This window comes from Anas acuta, chromosome 2 (assembly GCF_963932015.1).
Source record: "Anas acuta chromosome 2, bAnaAcu1.1, whole genome shotgun sequence".
Lineage (NCBI taxonomy): Eukaryota > Metazoa > Chordata > Aves > Anseriformes > Anatidae > Anas > Anas acuta.
In genome coordinates this window covers 146277787-146299456 of record NC_088980.1, presented here as the reverse complement: position 1 = coordinate 146299456, position 21670 = coordinate 146277787, and the positions used below count along the sequence as shown (strand labels likewise).

The window sequence follows — 21670 nt, the reverse complement described above, 5'->3', positions numbered from 1 at the left end:
CCCTGCAGCCTGTGGTGAGGACCATGGTGAAGCAGGATGTCCCCCTGCAGCCCATGGAGTACCACGGTGGAGCAGGGTTCCACGCTGCAGCCCGTGGAGAGGAGCCCACGCAGGAGCAGGTGACCTGGCAGGAGCTGCTGCCCGTGGGGGAGCCAGGTTGGAGCAGTTTCCTCCTGAGGGATGGACCCCGTGGTACGGACCCATATCTGGAGCAGCTCTGGAAGAGCTGCTGCCTGTGGGAAGCCCACGCTGGATCAGTTCACCAAGGACTGCATCCCGTGGGTGGGACCCCACAGCACAGGGGACGAGAGTGACCGAGAAGGAGCGGCAGAGAAGAAGCGCTGTAGACTGACCATAACCCCATTCCCCCATTCCCCTGCGCCTCTCGGGGGGAGGAGGTGGAAGAGGGTGGATGGGGGGAAGGTGCTTTTGGTTTCTTTCCTTTGTTTCTCACTTCTCTAGCTTGTTAGTAATAAGCAATAAATCTTACTCTCTCCCTATGCCGAGTCTGATTTGCCCGTTACAATCATTACTGCGTGATTTTCTCGTCCTTATCTCAACCTTTGAGCCCTTTTCACATATTTTCTCCCCATTCCTCTTTGAGGAGGGGGAGGGAGAGAGCGGCTGTGGTGGAGCTCGGCTGCCCACTCGAACCACGACAGTGTCATCTGGCACCTTACTGAGGGTACGCTCCATCCCCTCATCTAGGTCATCAATAAAGGTATGAAACAAGATAGGCCCCAGTACCGACCCCTGGGGGGCACCACTTGTAATGGGATGCCAGCTGGACTTAATTAGCCACAAGCCACTGGGCACAGCCCTCCAGCCAGTTCTGTACCCAGAGAGGGAGTGGAGGGGCAGGCACCAAGCTGTCCTCTAGAGACCAGTGACAGGACCTGAGGGAATGGTGTCAAGCTGAGGCAGGGGAGGTTCCGGCTGGACATCAGGACGAGGTTCTTCACCGAGAGGGTGGTCGCACACTGGAACAGGCTCCCCAGGGAAGCAGTTGCTGCACCAAGCCTGTTGGAGTTTAAGAAGTATTTGGACTGTGCTTTTAGTCACATGGCCTGAATTTTGGGGTAGACCTGTGTAGTGCCAGGAGCTGGACTCGATGATCCTTAGGGGGCCCTTCCAACTTGGGATATTCTATGGTTCTGTGGTTCTAAAAATCTGTGACATTAACCAAGTTGAAGAACAGTTTAAGGAAAAACGAGGTTGACTCCTTTCTTACCTTTTCAATGTAATAATACATTAAAATGTAAAATCTCCATATATATTTTTCTTCCTCCTGTGTTTGCCTTTGACATATAACCAAGACAACAAGAATGGGGTAAGCCGCTCACAAACTTTTTTTTAAAAGTTTATACAGTTTTAAGTGTAAGATTAAAAACGACGACAACAACAAAACAGATGGTGGCTCACTTTTTATTATTACATAGCCAAACAATACACATGAAAGAAAAAATTCTTAATACTACACTGATATTGGGACAGATGCTAAAAAGCTACACATGTGTTTCAGCTTTCTTAAGAAAAACAGACATAGTCAGGATGTTGTATTTCCTCCGGATGGTATCTCCCCTGACTGTGGTATCTTCCCTAACATCCCCTCTCTCTCGGGCCAATTTATATTATTTTCTATCTTTTAGGTGGAGCTTGAGTGGCTCTAGTCAAGAATATCTTAGTTATGATTGGTGTAAAGTTTTCCCGTCTCCATTTAAAGTAATAGGAAATTCAGGGCGCATGCTCAGTGAGGGGTGGTCGCAGATTGGAGGCGGGTAGCTTTTGGGATGGAGGTGTGTTTTGGTATTATAATGATATTATAATGAGCAAAAAGTACACAAAAAGTACAAGGTCCTTTGAATACGCTCTATATGTTTTCGGAGGTTGAACAGTAACAATACAAGTGACATCCTACTTTTTCTTACGCTATTAAATAAAATGTGACCCTTCAGAGAACAGATTAAATATCCCATGAGATTTCAGCAGGGAAAATGAGTTAATTTTTCATAGTTCAGAGAAAGAAAAGGCTGAAATTTCAGATAATCTTTTACTACTAATCAATCTATCACATCCATGGTCGTAATTGCAAGTCAACTGCTCCCAAAGCAGCAGGGAATGACACGATCCTCGTTGTAGGACAGCTGCTGCCACAGCAAAGCCACTGTTGCAGTTCATTACAGAAGCGTTGCAGCAGCGCGGGGCACTGTAAAAAGGCTGCAGATCTTGTAGATACAGCTGTGGCAGCTGGAAAAGGAAGCACCCTTAGGTGATTACCTTTACCCACATGTGCCATGCCTACAACTCTGCTGGCAGAACAGATTGCTCAAACACCCAGAGCAAAGGTGGATTCGTTTGCTCAATCCTACCTTTAAATTCAGGGGTGGGTAAATAGCAAAGTGACTGCTTGGAGCAATCACCTCTCTCTCACACAGTCATTTCTATTACCAAAGATGCAGAGGTGATCATCTCGGCACAGCAACAGGGACAAGCTAGTGGCAGCACCTTCTTCCACTGCCACAGCTGTCCATTAGCTGTGTGAGCCTGTGAGTATGTAGCTACAGATGACCAGAAGCAAATGGTAGCCTACAGAAATCTACACGAGCTGTGGAAACTAAACAGTCACAGTGCATTACAGGCTGAATTATTTCACTACCTACATGTCCTTCCAATTAATTGTTTTAATTGGCATTGGTTAACAATGGGCTTGATTTGCAATTTTACATGTCGCAGGAATATGTCCTATTTGTGCATTAAAAAAAAGCTGAAATTAGACATACTTTGAGCTCAGAGCGATCCACGATAACTGTGTAGTCTGTCTCTGTAGGAACTTTTACAGTGTTCTCATCCCTTGTCTGTTGCTGGTCTTCTTCCCAAGAACGTTCAGGAGTCACCGCTTGAAATGCCCAGGAATCTGGAAGGACACAAATTTCTTCAGTCAGGTTTTCTGTTTATCTAGAATACAGTCTCAGTGAGGTATCCTGTACCTGCAAAACAGTCTCTTTCTGCAAATACAGAGACAGAATTGTTATCGTCTTCACTGAGAAATACTCGGCTTCAGAAAAAACAGAGTGAAATTGAAGGCTAAAGCTAATAAATAGTGCAATCCTCCTCAGCAAGAATAAGGTGCTAAAGGATCTGTTGGACTTCTCCCTTACCATTTGAACTTGGATTTTCATTAGTTATAGTTCCCCATCTTGGTGTCGAATATCCACAAAGCTTAGCGCTTTCCTTTTCAGTGTTAAGTTTCACTTGACATATGTCAGAAACATGTTTTTCCACAAACTCTTCTTCAGCACTATTGTTTTGGTCACCTGTTGGTATTCTGTTCTCTTTATCGAATTGAGAACTCCTCCTTCTCTTTGCTGCAGCACGCGCACAGTTGTTCCTCCTGCGCTTTCTTTCTGACACACCTACAGAGAGACAGCATAAAAAAATAATCCAAAACATAACCAGAAGAATTCTTTCTTCAAAATCCATTATCTTCATCTTACTCGACTGACAAGGAAAACAGAGGAACTGAGCTACCACTGCCTATATCCCTACATATGCTGAGAAAAGAGTTGAAAGTTCATGGGGTCAGTTTGCTATTAAGATTAAAAACAAGAAACAAACCACACACACAGCTACGGAATTTCATTCACTAAACAGTCACTTTCAGGATTTTACATGCTGAGGATTCTTACTTTGGATGGGCAGTATTAATACAACGTGAGGTTATTTGATAAAGTCACTCTCTCACCACATGAACTAATACAGATGAACATCATAAAAGCCTCTGGAAAGAAGCTCTCCTTTGAGTCTGGTATCAAGCTGAAGACTTCCAAAGCTGAATACGTGTTTGGAAGAGTTTAATTAATGAGACAGTTTTAAGGGAATATTCAAAAGGAGAAGAAACGGGAAGACTTATACCTCGTATGCTTCCTGATTCAGTAAACCTTTTGTGAAAAAACAAACTTTGTGGTTTTGCCCAACATTCGTAGTATTCATATAGTATTGTAAAAGGATATGGGTGGAGTCCATGGCCAAATTCCCACTCTCACTAGTTAGACTTCCCTCCTTCAACTGCAAATCACAGTATGAGGTAGCTAAGATTTTAGCATTTGGGGAAGGGAGGGGTGGAGTGGGGGTAAAAATACCATTGTGCATAATTAAAAACTAGTTAAGTATTCAGAAACTGCCATCCACAACATTTTTTACCTCAAGAATTTGCAATTTAGGGGCGACTAAATGTCAATTGGGCCATCAAAGTTGTGTTTGTTTGTTTGTTTTGTTTGTTTGTTTTTATATTGTAAACCAACTTTCTTTGAACTTTAATTCATAACTATATTGAATGAATGATCTCTGGATTTCTCCCTCCCATTTTGAAGTAAATTTGAAAACAAAATACCTCTGGCATAAAGAGCCAGGCATCAGAGACACCTGTTGCGCCTCAAGAACAGAGAAGGTAGGAATGACAAGAGCAGCTGAATAAAATGCAACTTGCCATTAGAAATGGGTGTACTGGCATCTACAGGTGCCGCTGTCATCTCCTCATTTTCGTTACTCTCTTCATCTGGTTTGTCGTCTTCAGGAGCAGGGTTCTGCCGTGGTGACTTGGAGTTGTCGCATGGAGCACACGCTGGAGAGGTGCGACCTTGCAATAAAGAATAGATACCAAAGATCTTTGCTTTCTGATGCTCGGGTATCGGGCCTGTGATGTTCCAGCACCAGGAGAGAGGTTTCCTGTTGCAGGAAGCACGGCCAGAAGCACGACAGACACCAGTAGAGTCAGATCATGCTCCATTTTATTGTCCGAATTTTGCGTTGCATTGTGATTACTTCCCGCTTTTCCAAAAAGCGCTGTAATAAATCTAGGGCTACTTTGTCCTCCATTTTCCTGTTATTCCTGCACTATGGCAATATCAAAAGGAATGCGTGCCTTACCCTGTAATCAGCCTGCAGCCTTTGCCCTGTAGCCCACGTAGATGGCGAACTGTTTAGTTCAGGTCTTCGGAGACAACACACCAAGCGTTGTAGTAGTGTTCGGTCGCTCTTGACTCCCCGGTCGCTGCGTTCCGGTGCCCCTCTGCTTCAGCCGCCCTTTGACAGGTCCCTGTTCGGGCGCCACTTGTCGGTTCGCGACTGAAGGGATGAATGCAGCCGACTCAATATGAGTGACAAAGCATGTAATACACAATAAATGTTTGTTCATTGTCTTTTGTATTATAAAAATAAGGAGTTCTGTTTGAGGAACGGGAGTTGTGAAAACTCCCTGCTGAAGTAAGGAGCTGTATAATGCTTGGCTAGACACTATGACAATTCCTTTGCTTAATGTAACAAAGAAGAGAACCCCCTCCCCTTCTCTCCTTCTGCATCTCAGTTGCCTCTTTTGTTCAAAGACCCTGCTGCAAAGCTCATGTAACCATCCCCTGATAAGTTGCTAAACTAGTGTATCAACATCCTGCCTTCCTGTCTCACGCTGGGCCAACATGACCAAATAAAAAAAGAAGTTGAACCACAATGCTGAGGAAGACTACGGCCTTCATCTTCACGACCACCAGAGGGACAGAGACGACCCCCTAGCAACAGTGTGCGCAGTCGCAGAATATACCAGGATGTGTTGCGTAATCCCGGAATTACCAAGATATAAAAAGGGACCCTGGCGGGGGTGAGGTGTGCGCCGTTGGCGGAGCCGAGACTCCCCGGCCACCCAGCGCTGTTTTGCTTGCTGTTGCTTACTCAATAAATTCCTTTCTATTATTAATGCAATGCTCTCTGAAAATTAATTAAGGGGGCAACTTATAACAAAGCACAGTTCAACTTTATTGTCCGGATAGCCTAACTTTTATAGTGAACTTAACAGGGGCGGACAGTGTTTCACACAAGATTATTGGTCAAAAGCACTCAGACAAACAACTACAAGAAAACAACCCCACCTGCAAGAAAACAACCCCCTTGTGATTAGCAGTCACACAGACCTTGTCCCTGAAGCCAGCTACTGGTAACAATATTTTTCTGAATTCCTCACTTGGGCGATGTGGGAACTTCTGTCATGGGAACTTCTCATAGTTGCCCTGGTAGCTTGGTTTGCTCAGCTACAGCAAGCCATGGGATTTTTGCTGTTTCAAGAAATCCCTCAACAGTTTCCTAATGCCTGCCTCAGCCCTCATGCCTTTTGGTAAGCCTTGCTATTCTCCCCATTACTTGTAGCCTTCTTTGCTATCAGCCTGGGCAGCTAACCTGAAGAGTACGCTAGTCCTCATGTCCTCATACCACATCTTTGATTCCTTAACATGCAGGAAACACGGGTATGGCAGGGGGTTGGAGAAACTCCAGTTACTATTTTCAGTGTTAGTTACTTCCATTCATTGCAGTTTTCCAAAAAGTAAATTGAAGATAGTTGTTGTTAACTCCTCTTCCTTCTCAGATCATCCCCATAACGCTTGGACCTCTTTTTAAACCAAGCCTTTTTTACAATATAAACACACTGATAATTTTCCAGAAAATGATTCTGTAATGACAGAATTTCAGAAATTCACACATTTTTTTTTAAAAACAGAATTTCTGAAACAAATCGCCACGCAAAATTGATTTTTTCCCTCACATACAATATAACCATAACTACACAGCTTTAAAAGGAATTCTGTAGTGGCAACTACTGAACTACATTCAATTAAACGATACGCCAAAAACTCTGGAAGAGCTTACATACACGCTGCCACCTGAAGATATGTATTGCTCACGTTTTTCCATCCCGTGTCAGACCCACATGGATATTTTCACCCGTCAGCTTGTTACAAGACATCTATTTAACATCCTACAAAGCTGGCGGGCCCCAACAAATCCAGACGGTAATTTTCACAGAACCGTTGTGCACTGTTACCGATGCTAACTAAGCTTTGTCACCTGGTGGTTTTATGGGCCATCTCACTGCTATTTTCCTGTGAACAATAAAAGGAGGGCTGCATTTATGCTGCTGTAGAAGAATAATAAATAGTAATACAGAACTACAGGACGGCTGAGGTCGGAAGGGACCTCTGGCACAGCGAGAGTGCTTCCTGATGCTCAGGGGGGACATCAACCTAAATTCATTCCAGCAGAGGTATCTAACACTGCCCACATCTGATCCTGCAGACCTCAGCTGCAGAGGCACGCACTTCAATACTGACAAAGAAAGAACAGAGGGCCTTACCCAGACAACAGGCTCATCTCCGTGCCCTGACTTCTGTTTCCAGAGCAGGATCTGAAAGTTAAGCAATTTGGCATAAACCACTCCTGACTTACCCAAGCCGAAACTAATCTCTGTAAGTTCTTCGCTAAACTCTGCATTTCATCAGCTTTTATCAGTGCTGGTGTCAGAAAGCTTGCTCCAGTTTTTATCTTTCAGAAACATTAAACTGGATGTTATTCCGGACCATATAATGTAATCATCCCCCTAAACTGATAGATGATAGGGAAGAATCACCCCACAGCCCTTAGGGGCACCACGATTCCTTCTTCCCACAATCCAAGCGTGTCAGGTAAGGACATTCATAGTAACATTCAGGTTGGAAGAGAGCTTTAAGATCATCTAGCCCAACCTTTAACCTTTAATTAAGATTAATCTGTTGTTTTAGGGTAACTTCTATAAGCTTGGAAAGAATGCCATGAACCTTTTTTTCCCCTGAGGGTATCCTTATCCTTGGGGCTTCTAGAGGAGAGAGCAGGGCTCTCTTCTGGCATGGCAGCTTGAGCTGTTTCCTTTTACTGTTTCTCAGGTTCTGCTGTCGCCTTGATGTCTTGAGCAAATACTGCCTGGGGTCTGGAGGCCAGAAACAAATTAAATTCTTCATGCACCCGAGTGGTGCTGCCTGCACGCCTCTCAGCTGCTGCAGGGGGGCCTGGGGCCAAGTCTCACCTACCCCAGGCCCTAGTTAAAAGGCCTGGGGTAGTTAAGGGGCCTCCCACCTCCCCCCGCCTCTGGTTTACCACCCCCACAACTCACCAACTCGCCATCCTCCTCTCGTCGGAGATGAAAACCGCGTAGAGCTCCTCCACAGGGCGCTCCCCCCGACTCCTGATGCAGTCGCACAGCTTCCACGCGTTTTCCTCACTGCAAAACACAACCGTCGACGGCACCTTTCTTTTTTTTTTTTTCAATCCCCTTTTCACCTTCACCTCCAACAACCCAAACCGGGCCGGGAAGGTTTCCCTGCGGGGTTTTTAGCTCCGTTTCCAGCTCCCTCCCTCAGCGCGCCGCCAGCCTCCATTTTGAGGCGCCTTCTTTACCAGGAGCAGCCGGTGTAGGCGCAGGCGGCTCGGGGAGGCACCGGTACCGGTACCGGCCCTCATCCAGCTCCGCCATGCTGCGGGGGGAGATTTCCCGTGCTGGGGAACGGGGCCGGGCTCCTGAGGGAGCCGCCTGAGGGCGGGCGCAGAGCCCGTGAGGAGGCGGCGCTCGCCTGAGGGGGCGGCACGCGCCGCTTCCCGCCCGCCAAAAGGCTCAAACGGTGCTGAGGCCCCTAAATCTAACCCTCCGCCGGGAAAGATTTCAAAAATACTTCCAAAAAAAAAGAAAAAAATAAAAAGAGCGGGTGAAGCCGGCCCTCCGTGACGGCGGGGAGAGGGAAACCTGCGGCGAGGAGGGAAGAAAGGGGAGGAAGGAGATGGAGGGCTCCGTGTGAGGCGGAGGGATCCGCAGCGCTGCGCGGCGCCGCCATGGTGGTGCTGAGGCGCAGCAGCCGGCAGTCCCTGGCCGCCATGGACTCGAGCTCCGAGTTCCTCTCGCTGCAGCCCGGCGGCAGGAGGACGAGCAGGCAGAGAGCAGCCCCGGCCGTGAGTTCTGAAGGGTTCCCTCCGAGCGAGCCCGGGCGGGGTTCGTTCACCAACCTCCCCCCCCCCTCAGGCGGCCACGCGGGGGGTGCTGAGGGGTAAAGGAGAGCAAGGCTAAAAATCAGGGTTAATTAATGCTGAAGGGAAAAAAAACGTTAGTTAGGGGGTGTAATGTGGTTGCGACTTCCCTCAAGGGTTTGCTGGTGTTAGGGAAAACCCTAATTTGGTCTTAGGGACGATTTGTGTGTCTGGTATTTCATCCACACCATTTCCAGCTCCGTCTTGCTGCTCCCATCCCCGCTCAGCATCACCTGGAGGAGTTGGTTGCTGTACACACAGCTAGCTAGAGGTAAAGCTCTGCTCTTCCCACAGGCAGAGCAGAACCACCTCAAACCACCTCACAGCTCTCGGGGTGAGCCCTGCCTCAAAGCGATGCTTTCAGCTCTCCGCGCCGCCAAGCTCAGCGTTCTCGGCTGTTTGGGTTCAGGCTGGGGTTTTGTTTTGCTTTTTCTCTTCCCCCTTCTCATTTCAAGTCTACTGAACTAAGCAGGAAGCAGCCCTTGGGGTGTCTTATTTTTGCAAGCAGGCGCTGGAGGCTGCTTCAGTATCTCCACTTTGCTGTTGCAGTGTGCATGAGAAGCGGTTGTCAAAGCCTGCAAGGACTTGAGCTGCACGAGGCACGTGAGGGAAAGCTGTGCAAAGGCAGGCAGGGCAAACAGCCGGCCCGCTTTCGGTGTGGGAGCAGGAATGAGGAAGTTAAGTGTAAAATTTTCACTGAAGTGAAAGCAGATTTCTTCTCACGAAACAGGTTGTAAGGTGTGTTTGGTTTGGTTTCTTTCTTTGTGTTTTTTCACCTCTTTGCAGAACTTTCCCATGCTTCAAGGCACAGAGTCACTCCTGTTTTGTTTGTAGGACCGCCAGGCTTTGCTGGAGCACTCAAATAGCGGAGACATGTAGAAGTGCCCTAGATGACAGAGGTGGCGATCCTGCTTCTAGCTGCATGTTCACGTCCTAATGTCTCTTCCCTAACTTTCTGGTGCGCAAAGACATGGCAATAGCAGCTTTTGCAGCTTCCCCAATATCAGCAAGCCGTTTACCTCCAGTTATTTGGCGTATTTCATCCATCTAGATTAAGGAGCATGCAGCAGAAAGTCTCAGGGAAACTGGAGTCTGATGGCTTCGTCTTCTCCCAAGTTTCCAGTCCCAAGGAGTCCTGTGGCAGACCGTAAGAGGCTGCTGTCCCTCTGGAGGCTGTTTGTCTGCAGCTTTACAACCCCCCTGTAATTCCTCAGGCTGAACCAGGTCGTTTTGTTGTGACCTGTACTTGACACCCGTGTGCTCCAGAGTTCCCTTTTTGTTTGGGGAAAGTAGGAAGTGGCCCTTTTCTCTGCTGAGCCTTCCTGAGTCATCTGCGTAGGGACTTGACACCAGAGCTCGTAGCCTAAGCACACTTACCTGTTTGGCTGGCACTTGAGCATCTGCTTACTTCCTTAGAGACACCTGACAGCTAACTTCTTAGAAGCGATTGTTGATCACTGCCCGTAGTAGGAGGAAAATAACTTTCAAACTACTACAAAATTCCTTCCTGCAGTTTCCTTGTTCTGGTTTAGCCACTTGCTTCTGCTGAATTTCACTTCTTGAGTGCGTTTTTTCAGCCTTGTATGACTGATACGAGCCAGTTCTGCCCTGCTGGCAGCCTGCTGCAGGTAATGTAGTGCTTCTCAGCGTCTGCTCTCTCACTGACTTGGGATGCTTTCATAGGAGCCAGAGGATGATCAGGGTTCCTGGTCCGTTGTTCCTGGCTGTGCCCTTGTTTGAGACAAGGTGAAGATAAAAGAAGAGCTGATACAGAATAACACGAGTACACGGCACTGTGCTTGTTGCAGAGAAGTCATCAAATAAATGCATAACTATGTGTACAGAGGTCTCCCGAGTTATTCCACTCTTTTCTTTCTTAAGCCTCCCAGAGGAAAACCGTTAAACATCACCGTGACAGACCAGGCTGGTCTCATCAAGCTTTAGGTCTTGTTTCATCTCTGCTGGATCTGGGGAACAAAAAATGTCTTCAAGAGTTGTTTCAGGTGCCTGGATTCAAACTCGTGCTAGGGCAAGCATCTCGTGAGGCCCCTCTCTATCAGCACGGAGAACAGGAGGAAGAAAAGCGTTCTCCCACGTGCCCTTACCAGTGCCCTCCTATAACTTCTTCATGCCTTTGCTGTTACCTTGAGCAAACACTAACTAAGCTCTTAGTAAAGTTGGTGCTGAGAAGCAGAAGAATCTTGTCTGTTTTCTGGCTTTTGAGTGAAATTTGGTTTGAGGTACTCTTACTGAAACTTGATTTTGTAAACAGAACGAGTCCCTGCTCAAGTATATCACAGCTTCCCTCCCGTACTAGAAATGATAGTACTCACCCTTGTAGCAGCAATGTGAAGAATGTCAAGGGCAATAAGAAGGGTTCAAAGCTTTGGTATAATGAGCCTGACTTTTTGACAGAGCTCCTAATAAGCATCTTTAGCTAGGTCTGGAGATGGGAGAAAAACTCTAACTAGATTTTAATTCTAGGATGTATAATGTCAAGCTTGACTGTTCCTCTGAACAGTCAATTGAATTTAATTTTTTTAATTTAAATTAATTAGTTTATTTTTTTTAATTTAAATTCAATTGAATTTAAAGTTTTGAATTTAAATTCCAATTGAATTTATTGAAAAAAAATTCCAATTGAATTTAAAGTATTTTGTTGTTGTTTTTTACGAAGCGCTAAGTTTATGTGAAAGGTTTTGCTGCAATATCTTTTTGCCAAGGATATTAAGCTTAAGTTATCCACAAGAAGATGGTGTGGAGAGGGAAGCTTTAGTTTTGAAAGCTTTTTTTTTTTTTCCCCGTGTTTTTCTTGAGCACAGCGGTGTTTCAGTGTCTGCCTGCCATTAGTTGCCCCACTACCAAGTCAGGAGGGTTAATTAAATTTGCGTGAGGCAGAATTTCTTTATCTGAATCTACGTGGTTCACATAAATATATTCTTATTTCCTTCTTTCCCTAGGATTATTCTTCTACCAGTATTGAATGTTTCAACGGACACTGTTTAAGATCAATGAGAAAAAGCATCCTGCGGTGTTCGGACTCCAGCTTTGAAGGAAGTATGGCGATACTGAGGGGAAATGTCAACAGAAGAGACTTTTCAGGGTACTGTATTTCTATATGTTCAATCTCTGTTCGATTTGTAGATTGAAAAGCAAGAGAGAAAGCATGTGCAGTGAGTCGTGGCCTGATAAACCTCCGGCTAAAATCAGCAGAGGCCTATGAGCATGCTGATGGTGGTACCAGTACCTTAAAACTAGAATCCCTCTTCTCAGTGGAAGTCTTCTGCTTTTCTAAAAAAACATATGTTTTTTTCCCAACCCCTTTGAGGTGTTGTTGTGGTTTAGCTGCCAGCCAGGTTAAACACCACACAGCCCTTCGCCATCCCTCCCACCTCCCTCTCTGGGATGGGGGAGAGAAACGGGAAAGTAAAGCCTGTGAGTTGAGATACAGACAGTTTATTAAGACAGGAAAATAATAATGATGATGATGATAGTACTGCTAATAGTAATGTGTACAAAACAAGTGATGTACAATTCTTCTAAACGTCCTTTTACACATCCTAACCAAAACATAGCAACCTACCCGCTACTAGGAGAACTAACTCTGTCCTAACTGAAACCAGGACATGTATTCTTTCCACTTAGGTGCTATTGCTCATAATTTTGAGAATTCAACATGAGCAAGCTAGGAAATGGGGGTACATACAGAACCACGTGTATATGGTACGCAACAGACTTGGGATCTTGATCCTCCGTGAGGCTACAGGCTTCTCTTTGTATACCATGGAGCACTGGCTTGTAAACCTGGTGAAATTTCCCATCCTTGATGGGTCTAATACAAAAAGTCTTTTCTCCCTTCTCTCCCCTGTCCTCTTTCTTAATGTAGGCAGTTGAGAAAGCCGAAATTGGAACGAGAAAAAGAGTATAACACAGGTAAGTGGCTGTAACTCCCCGGGATACCTATTTATGCTGGTTACTGAAGAGGATGGCACTTGGTCACTCCATCGCTTTCATTTGGCCCCAAAGCCTTCTGTAGTCAGCTGAATTCACTCATCTATGACTTTTCTGTGAAGAGAGGTAGGTGCAAATAGGAGATTTTATGAATTCCTTGGGGAGGGAGCAGTGTGAATTGCAGCTTCATAGGCACAAAGGAAACTGTTCTAATTGTGCAAAGTAAATTGATACTTGGTAAGTTCAAACTTAGGTTTATAGTTGGCAACCACAAAACTAAACCTTAGCTGTGATCCTACCACCACAGTGGTGTAGCTCTTCCCTTCCCCTTGTCCTCTTGGCTCTTTTAATGACAGTGCAAGCAACAAACCTGTGCCAGAGGGTGCTGTATGGTAAACAATGGGCAGGCTTTTTTCTAAAAAGCACGAGTTTGAGTTATCTAGTGTTTGGGTGTTTCTCTTGAAACGACTCTTACCTCCTTGAGCTGTTAGATCATAATGCAGGAAATGAAAGTGCTGCATGCCTAAATAGAGTAATAAAACATACACCTCTTAGGAAGAGGCTTGCAATGTACTAGTGGTTTTTTTGAGCACTGTTAGATACAGTTTTACATGAATGGAGTGAAAACACCTTGGAGAAAGGTGTTGATTGTTCTCACTTTTCCAAGACAGAAGTAACTGGAGTAAATTTCCCTCCTGCATGGAACAAAAGTTGCACATTTTTGTCTGGCTAGCTTTCAGTCTCTTTAAAAACTTCTCTACACGTCACAGTTGTAAGTAGACAGTTTAAACGTGCAGAGCGATAAATAAGTGGAATGCAGCGGTTGTGATAACAACTTCTGATCTGAAATGTAAAGAAAAATCAATCCACTTCAGGGTGCCTTTTTTGTTTGTTTACATTTTACAAGAGCAACGGTGAAATAAGGAGAATCCCATCTTCACTGTTTCAAAATACTTTGTTTCTGCGTTTCAGTCACCAGAACCGGGAGTAGAGCTGGTGCAAAAACTGTGAGACAAGTCCATGGAGAAAACGGGGACTTGGAGCTGCGCCGCAGCTGTAGAGTCCAACGCAGTCGGTACTCTACTACTAACTCATCCATTCTATTTGACAAACTTATAACAAAGTAAGTCATCTTTTCTTGCAGACCTCTTAAAATGATCTTTCTTAGCAAGCTTTTGCGCTATGGCATGATGTTGGCCTCGACTTGCTCTTTATTTTGACAGCAAAGAGGTATGGCTGCTCCTGGCATTGAGAATTCAATTTGTTGAGTTTTCCCTATTTGGCAGTTTTCTTAGCGTCAGAAATGCCGTCATTTTTAATAAACTTTTTGTTCCATACTCACAAAAGTGAATGTAATGCTTGGTTAAGAAACTGAGGACGGTTTGATACAGTCAAAGCAAAGTAGTCCTAGCGATTCTGCATTTCTGTCCGTGGTTTATTTCTGTTTCTGAAGCCAAAATTGTTTTCTGCTTCAGAATTTGCTTTTCTTTCATTTCATCATTTTCTACAACACGAAACTTAGATTCCCGTGTAGAGAAGAACAAACAGCCTTTCCTCGGTTAACAAAAAATGACTTAATGCTACTGTGCAGAGCAACTAAAGTAGGATTAAAAGTTGACATAATTTTTTTATAACATCTTATTAGGATGTCAGAATTCTTATTTTCCTCCTGCATTTAAATATATATATATATTTTAAATGTGCTCAGTAAGAGGGGAAAATAAACCTGAAAACAGCGTATGTTTGCAAATCCTCAAAAACTTGTTCTTAAATCTCTATCAAAAATAAAGATTTGACCTAATTTTTTGTTAATGTCTAAAATCTTGGCTAAGCGTCAATGACTTTTGCTTTGTGCATACCACATTAAAATCTCTTATTGATTATGTGTGCTGTTTTATTTTTTTCATACATGCCGAACTTTGATCGTACATGTCTACTTTGTATCTTAGTACTGCGGAAGTTGTGCTACAAAAAATGGATGAAATGGAGCAGATGCATAGATGCCAAAGATGTTGGGAAGACGTTGAGGTACAAATGACAGAGCAAATACTCCGTCAGTTTGCTGTTTTTGTAGAGTATTTCCCGTAGGGAAGTAACTCAGTTGTAAATTTAATTGAACTGAAATAACTTCCTTCCAAAGAATAGTGTGGCCTAAACTACCATTTGGTCTTGCTCCCTGGTTATATCTTCATGTCTTACTGATACGGTTGTGCTCCAGATATCTTTTAAGAGTGGAGGAAGCATCTTCTGCAGAAGACGTAGGATAACGGGGAGATGCTGAAATGCATGTCTTCCACTCCAGTTTCTGAATTGCCTTCTGCTTTTTGAATGGACACTGTTTACAAACAGCTGTTTCGGACTTGGGTTTTTACTCCAAATGTTACTAAAAGCTCTGCCTGGGGGACTGAATATGCAAAAAGACTGGTGCTTTCCATCAGCTTGGCAGTTTAAGCTGTTTAACTTTTTATCCTTAACTCCTAAATCATATTTCTCGTCATGCTCAGGAACGCACTTACTTGGAAAGCTTAACAGAAGGCAGTGCATAGCTTCCTGTGTTGGTCACTCACTCGAATTTTGATTCCTGTTAACGTTTTTTTTCCCTGAGGGCTCACAAAGAATCTCCAGTATCATGTAGCTTTAATCATCTGTTAGAGGCAAATGGAGCTGTTTTCTTTAATTGACCTAACTTGCATTTTAGAATTCTTCCTTGGTTGCAAACTGCTCCCAGAGTTTTCAGGAACTTGAAGCCTTTCAAATTTCCAGCTAAATGAAGTGGTGGCTACTTTATGTATATTTGTTCGTGTGATGGCCTTGCCTGAGAGCTTAAATAAACCCCTGTCTCTAGAGGAACCCCTGTTAAAGTTGTATGCAGCAATCATACTTCCTCTGTCTTAGTTTTGCTCTATAAATTACTGTTCTTTTGAATGATAGGTACATCATTTTAAAACTTCCTGATAACCTACTTTCGTGGCTTTTTGTTTAGCTCTGAATTCCCTTTTTTTTTTTTTCCTCTCAAATCACAGAATGGTTGAGGTTAGAAGGGGCCTCTGGAGGTCACCTGGTCCAACCCTCCCCTGCTCAAGCAGGGACACCTAGAGCTGGTTGCCCAGGGCTGTGCAATTAATCCAGAATTGTCCACAGTACTTTTTATTAGCATCTTTCACACGCCTGTATGATTTCTTTTGGTATGTCTGCTAGCAAGGTAGTTCTTTTTCCTTGGTTCTGTCACGCTGTAGGTTATTAACCTATGATTAACTAATGCACTCAGTTTTGTATCTGGGCAAGTATTTAACCACTGCATGTACTGAGCCCTGGTTTAGAGCAGAAATTCTTGTTACTGATTGTGGGTGCAGGCAATCATATTCCCATTCTCTCCTCTTGTGCAATAATTTATTTTTTGTGTGTATACGGGGTGCCTCGATAATGTTTCTGAGTAAGCATCAACAGACAGACGTGTCTGTCAGTGGATGTACGTGTGTGCACGTCTGTTTTGCTGCACGTTTGTGACCGATCTTTCTTGCTGTTTGCAATTAGGAGAACCTTGATGTCTTCACCTGTGTGAAGTCGGACTTTGAAAGAACTGGACCTGGCAGTCCAGATGAGATTGGTGAGTTCTGGTTTTAAGTTTTCTTTACTCCGTTCTAACCAAAAGCCTTGTCTTAAACAATTGAAACAAGCTAATCTACTGGGTATTTGTCTTCTGTAAAAATTCTGCGTTGCTATTGACTTCACAAGCCTTAGTATGAGCTCTAGAGCTGTACTGTAGTGAGCTCAGAACAGGTGAAAAAAAAAAAATACAGCACTTTTCCAAACTGCTTACAAGATAAAAGGCAACAGATGGTTGTAGACAGGTGGGAATGGAAAGAAATGGACAGCGTTACTCAGCATGCGAAACGGCGATACCACTACAGCAGGAGCGTGACCGTTTTCATGGTTTTGAGCAGCACAGCAAGAATTTTCAGGAAGCAAGATAGATAGGCTGCCAGATGTGTATGAAAAGCTCCTCCCAAGCGTGAAGCTCAGCAGGAGGGAAGATAGCGTTGTGTATTTCTGTGTTTAGGAGGCAGTCACTGTAAGCTGCTGTCAGGGCCTGTAATTAGGAGCTGTCATCTGGGTACTAAGTGACTTGTGGAATGAGGTTAAGCCACGAAAGGCCATATTAACTTGGAAGTGATGGGAAAACTTACAGTTTTTAAGAAGAATGTTAGTTGTGATTAAGTCAGTAAATGAGATCATCCTTGTAGGAGCTTTCTAAACAGATCAGAACAGGGCAAGACTGTACTTAAGGACCGACAAGGGTGTTGCATTAGATGAGCTGATGAGTTAGATTATGTGATAGAGCTCACCTGCACACCTGCAAAGGAGCTCAGAGAGACAGTGACAGGGGGCTGAGCCCCAGAAAAGACTTTGCTCCTCCCTTCAGGGGCCTAGAGGAGCAGAGAGATGCACAGTGGCAGGTGGGAACCCGAGGGAAGTTCTTCAGTGGAAGAATGGCTGGGCCATGGACTAGTAAGGGAGAAGCAGAGTTGACTCCTTTGGAGGTTTAGTTAGGAAAACATTAGCTCAAAGTCTTAATAAGAGTAGCTTGAATACAAGGCGGGGGCCAGTCTAGAGGGAGAAGCTTGGTTAAAGTGTGTGGGTTTCAGGGAGCTGTGCAGTAGAGACTTGTAGAGAGGAATTTTAAATAGCACGTTGAATGGGAAATGAGCCCAGGGCAATTAATTGATGATCAAAATGCAAACTACAATTTTAAATCAGGAAAAAGCTAGGATATACTTCTATAATGAAAAATACGCCAGAAAAGAGTGAGGAAAGTGTCAGTGTTGTTATAAAGGAAGTTATTGGAACAAAGGAAAGGGTTAGAGGAGCAATAAAGCAGAGAAATTCATGCTTTTGCGATAGAAGTGTTGGAACACCAAGGACTGGGGATGGTAGTCATCACAAACTCATTTCCTGATCGCTTAGTTTTCTGTGTGCTGTCTGTATACCCCATGGCACCTGCCTTGCATTCGGAAAGCAATGAAACCTTTGGGGTTAAAAAATAAAAACCAAAGAGGGCAGTGCTTTCCAAGAAAAAAAAAGTCCTTTTGGCAAACAGGTAGGTGAACAGAGTATGTGCGTTCCTTCTTCGGTGTCCTGCTGTTAACGTGAGAGGATATTCAGCAGAACCCAGTAGATAATTGCACTCTGGTTCTTGTGTTTTTTACCATCTTTCATGAAACAACTTCAGGTTACTTGACAGAAGCTCATGGCCTAAGCTTATGTACATTTGGCATTGTTTTCTCATTGAGAAGCTTCAAGCCTGTGTCTGGCCCATTATTGCTCACAGAATTTGTGGCAGAGCTAGACTTGGACTTAGATTACTACGCTTAGTCTTAGCACTCCAGATTATTAAAACCCGTTCCATTAAATGCTTTCTCAAACTAAGAAGTGACTTTCTGAAATAGATGCAGATCTTCTGAAAACAGCTTAGCTAAGCAATATGACAGAATTTTGCCTGTTGTGAAACACTGAGGCTGACGACAAGTCCATCATCAGTTTCAGAGAGGACACGACAATGTCTAGATGCATGCTCATCTGCTAGGATTTGTGATTTCTGAAACGTGACTTGCATAAATTCATCTTAAGGTTTTGCAGGATCCACTGTGTCATTCAAATAATGATAATAATAAAACTTACAGGCATCTGTGTAATGCCTTTTGGATTTCATATAATTTGCAAAAGTACTTAACGGTTCAGTGTCATTTTGTGGTACAGTACAAACATCAGGAGGAAGTGAGAACAAAGAAAATAATGGTGAAGATGTTCCAAGGCGTTACAACCGTCGAGAGAGGAAACCTGTTGACCGCTACCAAGCTACTACGAAAAGTAGGTTGAACACACAGTTTCTCTTAAAACCTTATTTCTTGCACATAAGCGAGATAAACTTTTTGAATGCAAATACACGTGTTTGCGCACACAGTTCTATTTCAGTTCTGTACCTTCATTCTGCATGTGAACTTCACTGTTTTTAGCAGACACGTGTGTCCTGTGCACATTGTATTTCTTTGCTGTTTGGCGTACTTAGTGCTATGTATCCTTGATATAACAGTAATTAATCACACTTAATAGTCTTGCTCTTGTGTTTTTCAGTTCTCCTTTAAAAAGGGTGTAGTTTTCCACTTGTACCATGCACTGATGAAAAGCAAAAACAGTTAAAAATTCTTCTGGCATTAGGGATGAGTGAAACACGTGTCATTTTCTTTCTTTTGATATCCTCCTCTCTTAAATGTATCTGTATCATTATTCTAAATTCTTTCCTTTCAGTAAGACAAAGAGATCGAGAGAGGACTAACTCGGGCCAGCCCCGTTCTGTCAGACAGAAAGAGTCACTTGAAAATGCTGGGTCACAAAAATCTAGAAGACGTGCCAGGTTGGTGTATGGCTAGTGATAGCTCTTACTTATCCATAGAGCTGTCAGTCTCCTTACTGCATAATGCTTCAAAGGGTTTTCAGTTTAGCGGTAATTACAGAGTAAGTTTATGATCGGTACTTTGGTAGTCTGAGATAGAGAGGAAAGAAATATTTGGAGGGGAGGAGGTGGATACTTTTAAGTTGGTTTCTTTTTTAAATCCACTATTTGTGGGTCACTGATAAGATGATTATGGAGGTAGTGTCTGAGTTTCTGTAACTGAAATTCTTTGGTTCTGGAACTGAAGCCAGAATCCCCCCTTAAAAATCTTAGTCAGACTATTTAATCTTGAAGGATACAAATTATTTTCTTAAAACTGAAAATAATTGTATTCGATTTAAAGGGAGAGGTTTTATGGAAGTTTTGTTAGATTTAAAGAAAAAAAAAAAGATTTCCCTCAAATACTGACTCCGGTTTCTGTTTGGAATCAACTAACGTTTCTATATGAAGTTAACCTTAAACAATAAAAGATCTAAATGAAATCATAAATTGCCTTAGTAATGATAAATGCTTTTTGGATTGTGTAAGCAGTTAGTGCATAGAGAATGCTGTTGATTGCCAGATATTTTGTTGAGCATTCTTGAAAGCAGACAGTTGTCACGAAGAAAATCGTGTCATGGCCTTTGAAATCAGATTCCTAAGGAGTACAATGGACTGGAAAATAGATCTCAGAGTAAATTTGGAGATCGAATTCTCTTAATTTTTGGTGTTACTTAGTATCTGCTCTATTTTCTTTTTAACTTTCTGGTTTGTATGCTTGCTTGCAGACGGAGATGTGCAGATGACATCAGTGATTCTACACCCTCTTGCTCATCTCCCTCGCTTAGCACATGTGATACGGAGGAAGGTGGTGAGAGCAGTGAGGACAGCGAGAGCACATCTCCAATAAGGTTGCTGTTGTTAGAGAATAGGGGAGGGATGAATCTCCTTCAAATGAATATTTAGCCATGTTTAAGTTTATCTAAATTTAACTGTGTAAGTTTATGTCAATTAATTAGGTCTTCTATATATTAATTAATGTCTTCTACATTTGCTTGGCATTACTATGAAAAACAAATCTTCGAGCTGCATCTTAAAGAAAAAGAAGCCTTATAACTTCTCCTTAATTCAAATCAGGACTTTTCGAGTGAAACTTCAGAAACAGGACCTAAAGAGAGTTCAGAGGGATCAGAAGAAAGTTGGAGGAAGTCAGGGAGATGCAATGCAGATAGATAGTGCGGTAAGTCTTAAACTAATCCTCATGTCAGCGAGTGTTTCCAGTGATTATGGGAGATCTCAGTGTGCCAACTACAACTACCTTTGTTGATGGTTTTCTCTAAAGCAACTTCAGAAATTGCCCAGAATGTTTCCGTTGTGCTGAGATAATTTCTGATGAAACCTTGATCTAGGTTGCTGCTTTCTTTAACATACAAACTCTGTTGTGTTGCATTTCTCTTCAGATTGGATTTGAGAACGTGGGTGGTCTTTCCGAACACATCACAGCTTTGAAAGAGATGGTGATTTTCCCCCTCCTGTATCCAGAAGTTTTTCAGCGGTTCAATATTCAGCCCCCAAGGTAACTCATTAAAGTGGTAAATCGTAAGTCAGCTGTTTTCAGGAGAAAGTTCAATTAAGGTATCAATATGCTTCCATGCTTCAACATTTTTGGCAACGGTGAACACTTGTTTTAGTAGTAGCAAAAAGTGGTTTCTTAAAAATGGATAGAATCCAGAATATTTGTAGGTTAAAAATATAAGCAACGTCTTAAAATGTTAAGTTTTACCATCTGGTGTTTTTAAAAAGTTGGGTTAGTTGGGTTGGAGTGGTTTTGTTCTCAGTTTTATGTGCAAGTCAGCTTGATTAGTTTGTAAGCAAGAAGGGATTATCTAGTGGAAGTCAATTGTAATACGTTGCCTGGAAGCCCCGTTGTTTTTCCTGCCTACTTTTGCTTTTTTTTTTTTTTTTTTTCCCTCTGAGTGCTAAGGCATCACTTTTCCTTCCAGCTTTAGGCTTCCTCACTTGCCATCAGCAATAGATGGTCTGAGAGACCAAACCCAGTAACTTAATGCTTTTGAGAGGAGCATTAAATGCTTTACTATCAGATTCTGCATATTGTGAAAGCAAGAATACGCAGTTTATCGCTGAAGAATGAACTGGTGATTCACCATTCAGCCCATTCTCAGATTGTGTGCTGAAGTTTGCCCGTTTGGCTCCAGTTTGCTGTAATCACCCTGTTTGTCAGCAGTTTTGGAAATGTCCTTCTGGGACAGTATGCTCTCTTTTGAAGGTTTTATACACTTGAGTTACCCCCTTACTCATTTCTTTGGGTGAAAAAAATGAATTTTCTTGTGAAACGTTGTAAAAACACAGAACTTCTATCTGTTCTGACTCTACCCATGCTTCAGCTATTACTGCTGT

The 21670-nt window shown here is 43.3% G+C and overlaps 2 protein-coding genes across 10 annotated transcripts in view; one reads left to right on the top strand and one right to left on the bottom strand.

Annotated features, from left to right (window-relative positions):
* Positions 1 to 1411: 1411 nt before the first annotated feature.
* LOC137851453 (uncharacterized) lies at positions 1412 to 8403 on the bottom strand. 7 transcript variants are annotated; one of them, XM_068672599.1, is made up of 9 exons: positions 8251 to 8403; positions 7967 to 8074; positions 7175 to 7225; positions 6866 to 6923; positions 4927 to 5124; positions 4487 to 4636; positions 3159 to 3413; positions 2781 to 2914; positions 1412 to 2247 (listed from the first exon to the last, which is right to left on the bottom strand). In XM_068672599.1, exons 6-9 carry the CDS (start codon positions 4527 to 4529, stop codon positions 2008 to 2010), a joined length of 672 nt encoding a protein of 223 aa, XP_068528700.1. In that variant the 5' UTR covers positions 4530 to 4636; positions 4927 to 5124; positions 6866 to 6923; positions 7175 to 7225; positions 7967 to 8074; positions 8251 to 8403; the 3' UTR covers positions 1412 to 2007. The 7 variants fall into 7 exon arrangements, 6 of the variants coding, with proteins under 6 accessions (XP_068528700.1, XP_068528699.1, XP_068528701.1 ...); XM_068672598.1 differs by lacking the exon at positions 6866 to 6923; XM_068672600.1 differs by lacking the exon at positions 7175 to 7225.
* A 56-nt stretch (positions 8404 to 8459) lies between these two features.
* Positions 8460 to 21670, top strand: part of ATAD2 (ATPase family AAA domain containing 2) — a 29733-nt gene continuing 16522 nt past the window's right edge. Inside the window, exons 1-11 of one of the 3 annotated variants that reach the window (XM_068672594.1) lie at positions 8460 to 8796; positions 11832 to 11974; positions 12758 to 12814; positions 13802 to 13945; positions 14772 to 14850; positions 16357 to 16429; positions 18580 to 18690; positions 19129 to 19234; positions 20041 to 20163; positions 20390 to 20492; positions 20713 to 20828. In XM_068672594.1, the coding sequence (XP_068528695.1) occupies positions 8680 to 8796; positions 11832 to 11974; positions 12758 to 12814; positions 13802 to 13945; positions 14772 to 14850; positions 16357 to 16429; positions 18580 to 18690; positions 19129 to 19234; positions 20041 to 20163; positions 20390 to 20492; positions 20713 to 20828 (1172 nt within the window). In that variant the 5' untranslated portion in view covers positions 8460 to 8679. The remainder of the gene's footprint in view (positions 8797 to 11831; positions 11975 to 12757; positions 12815 to 13801; positions 13946 to 14771; positions 14851 to 16356; positions 16430 to 18579; positions 18691 to 19128; positions 19235 to 20040; positions 20164 to 20389; positions 20493 to 20712; positions 20829 to 21670) is intronic. The other 2 variants (XM_068672592.1, XM_068672593.1) reach the window with 2 other exon arrangements.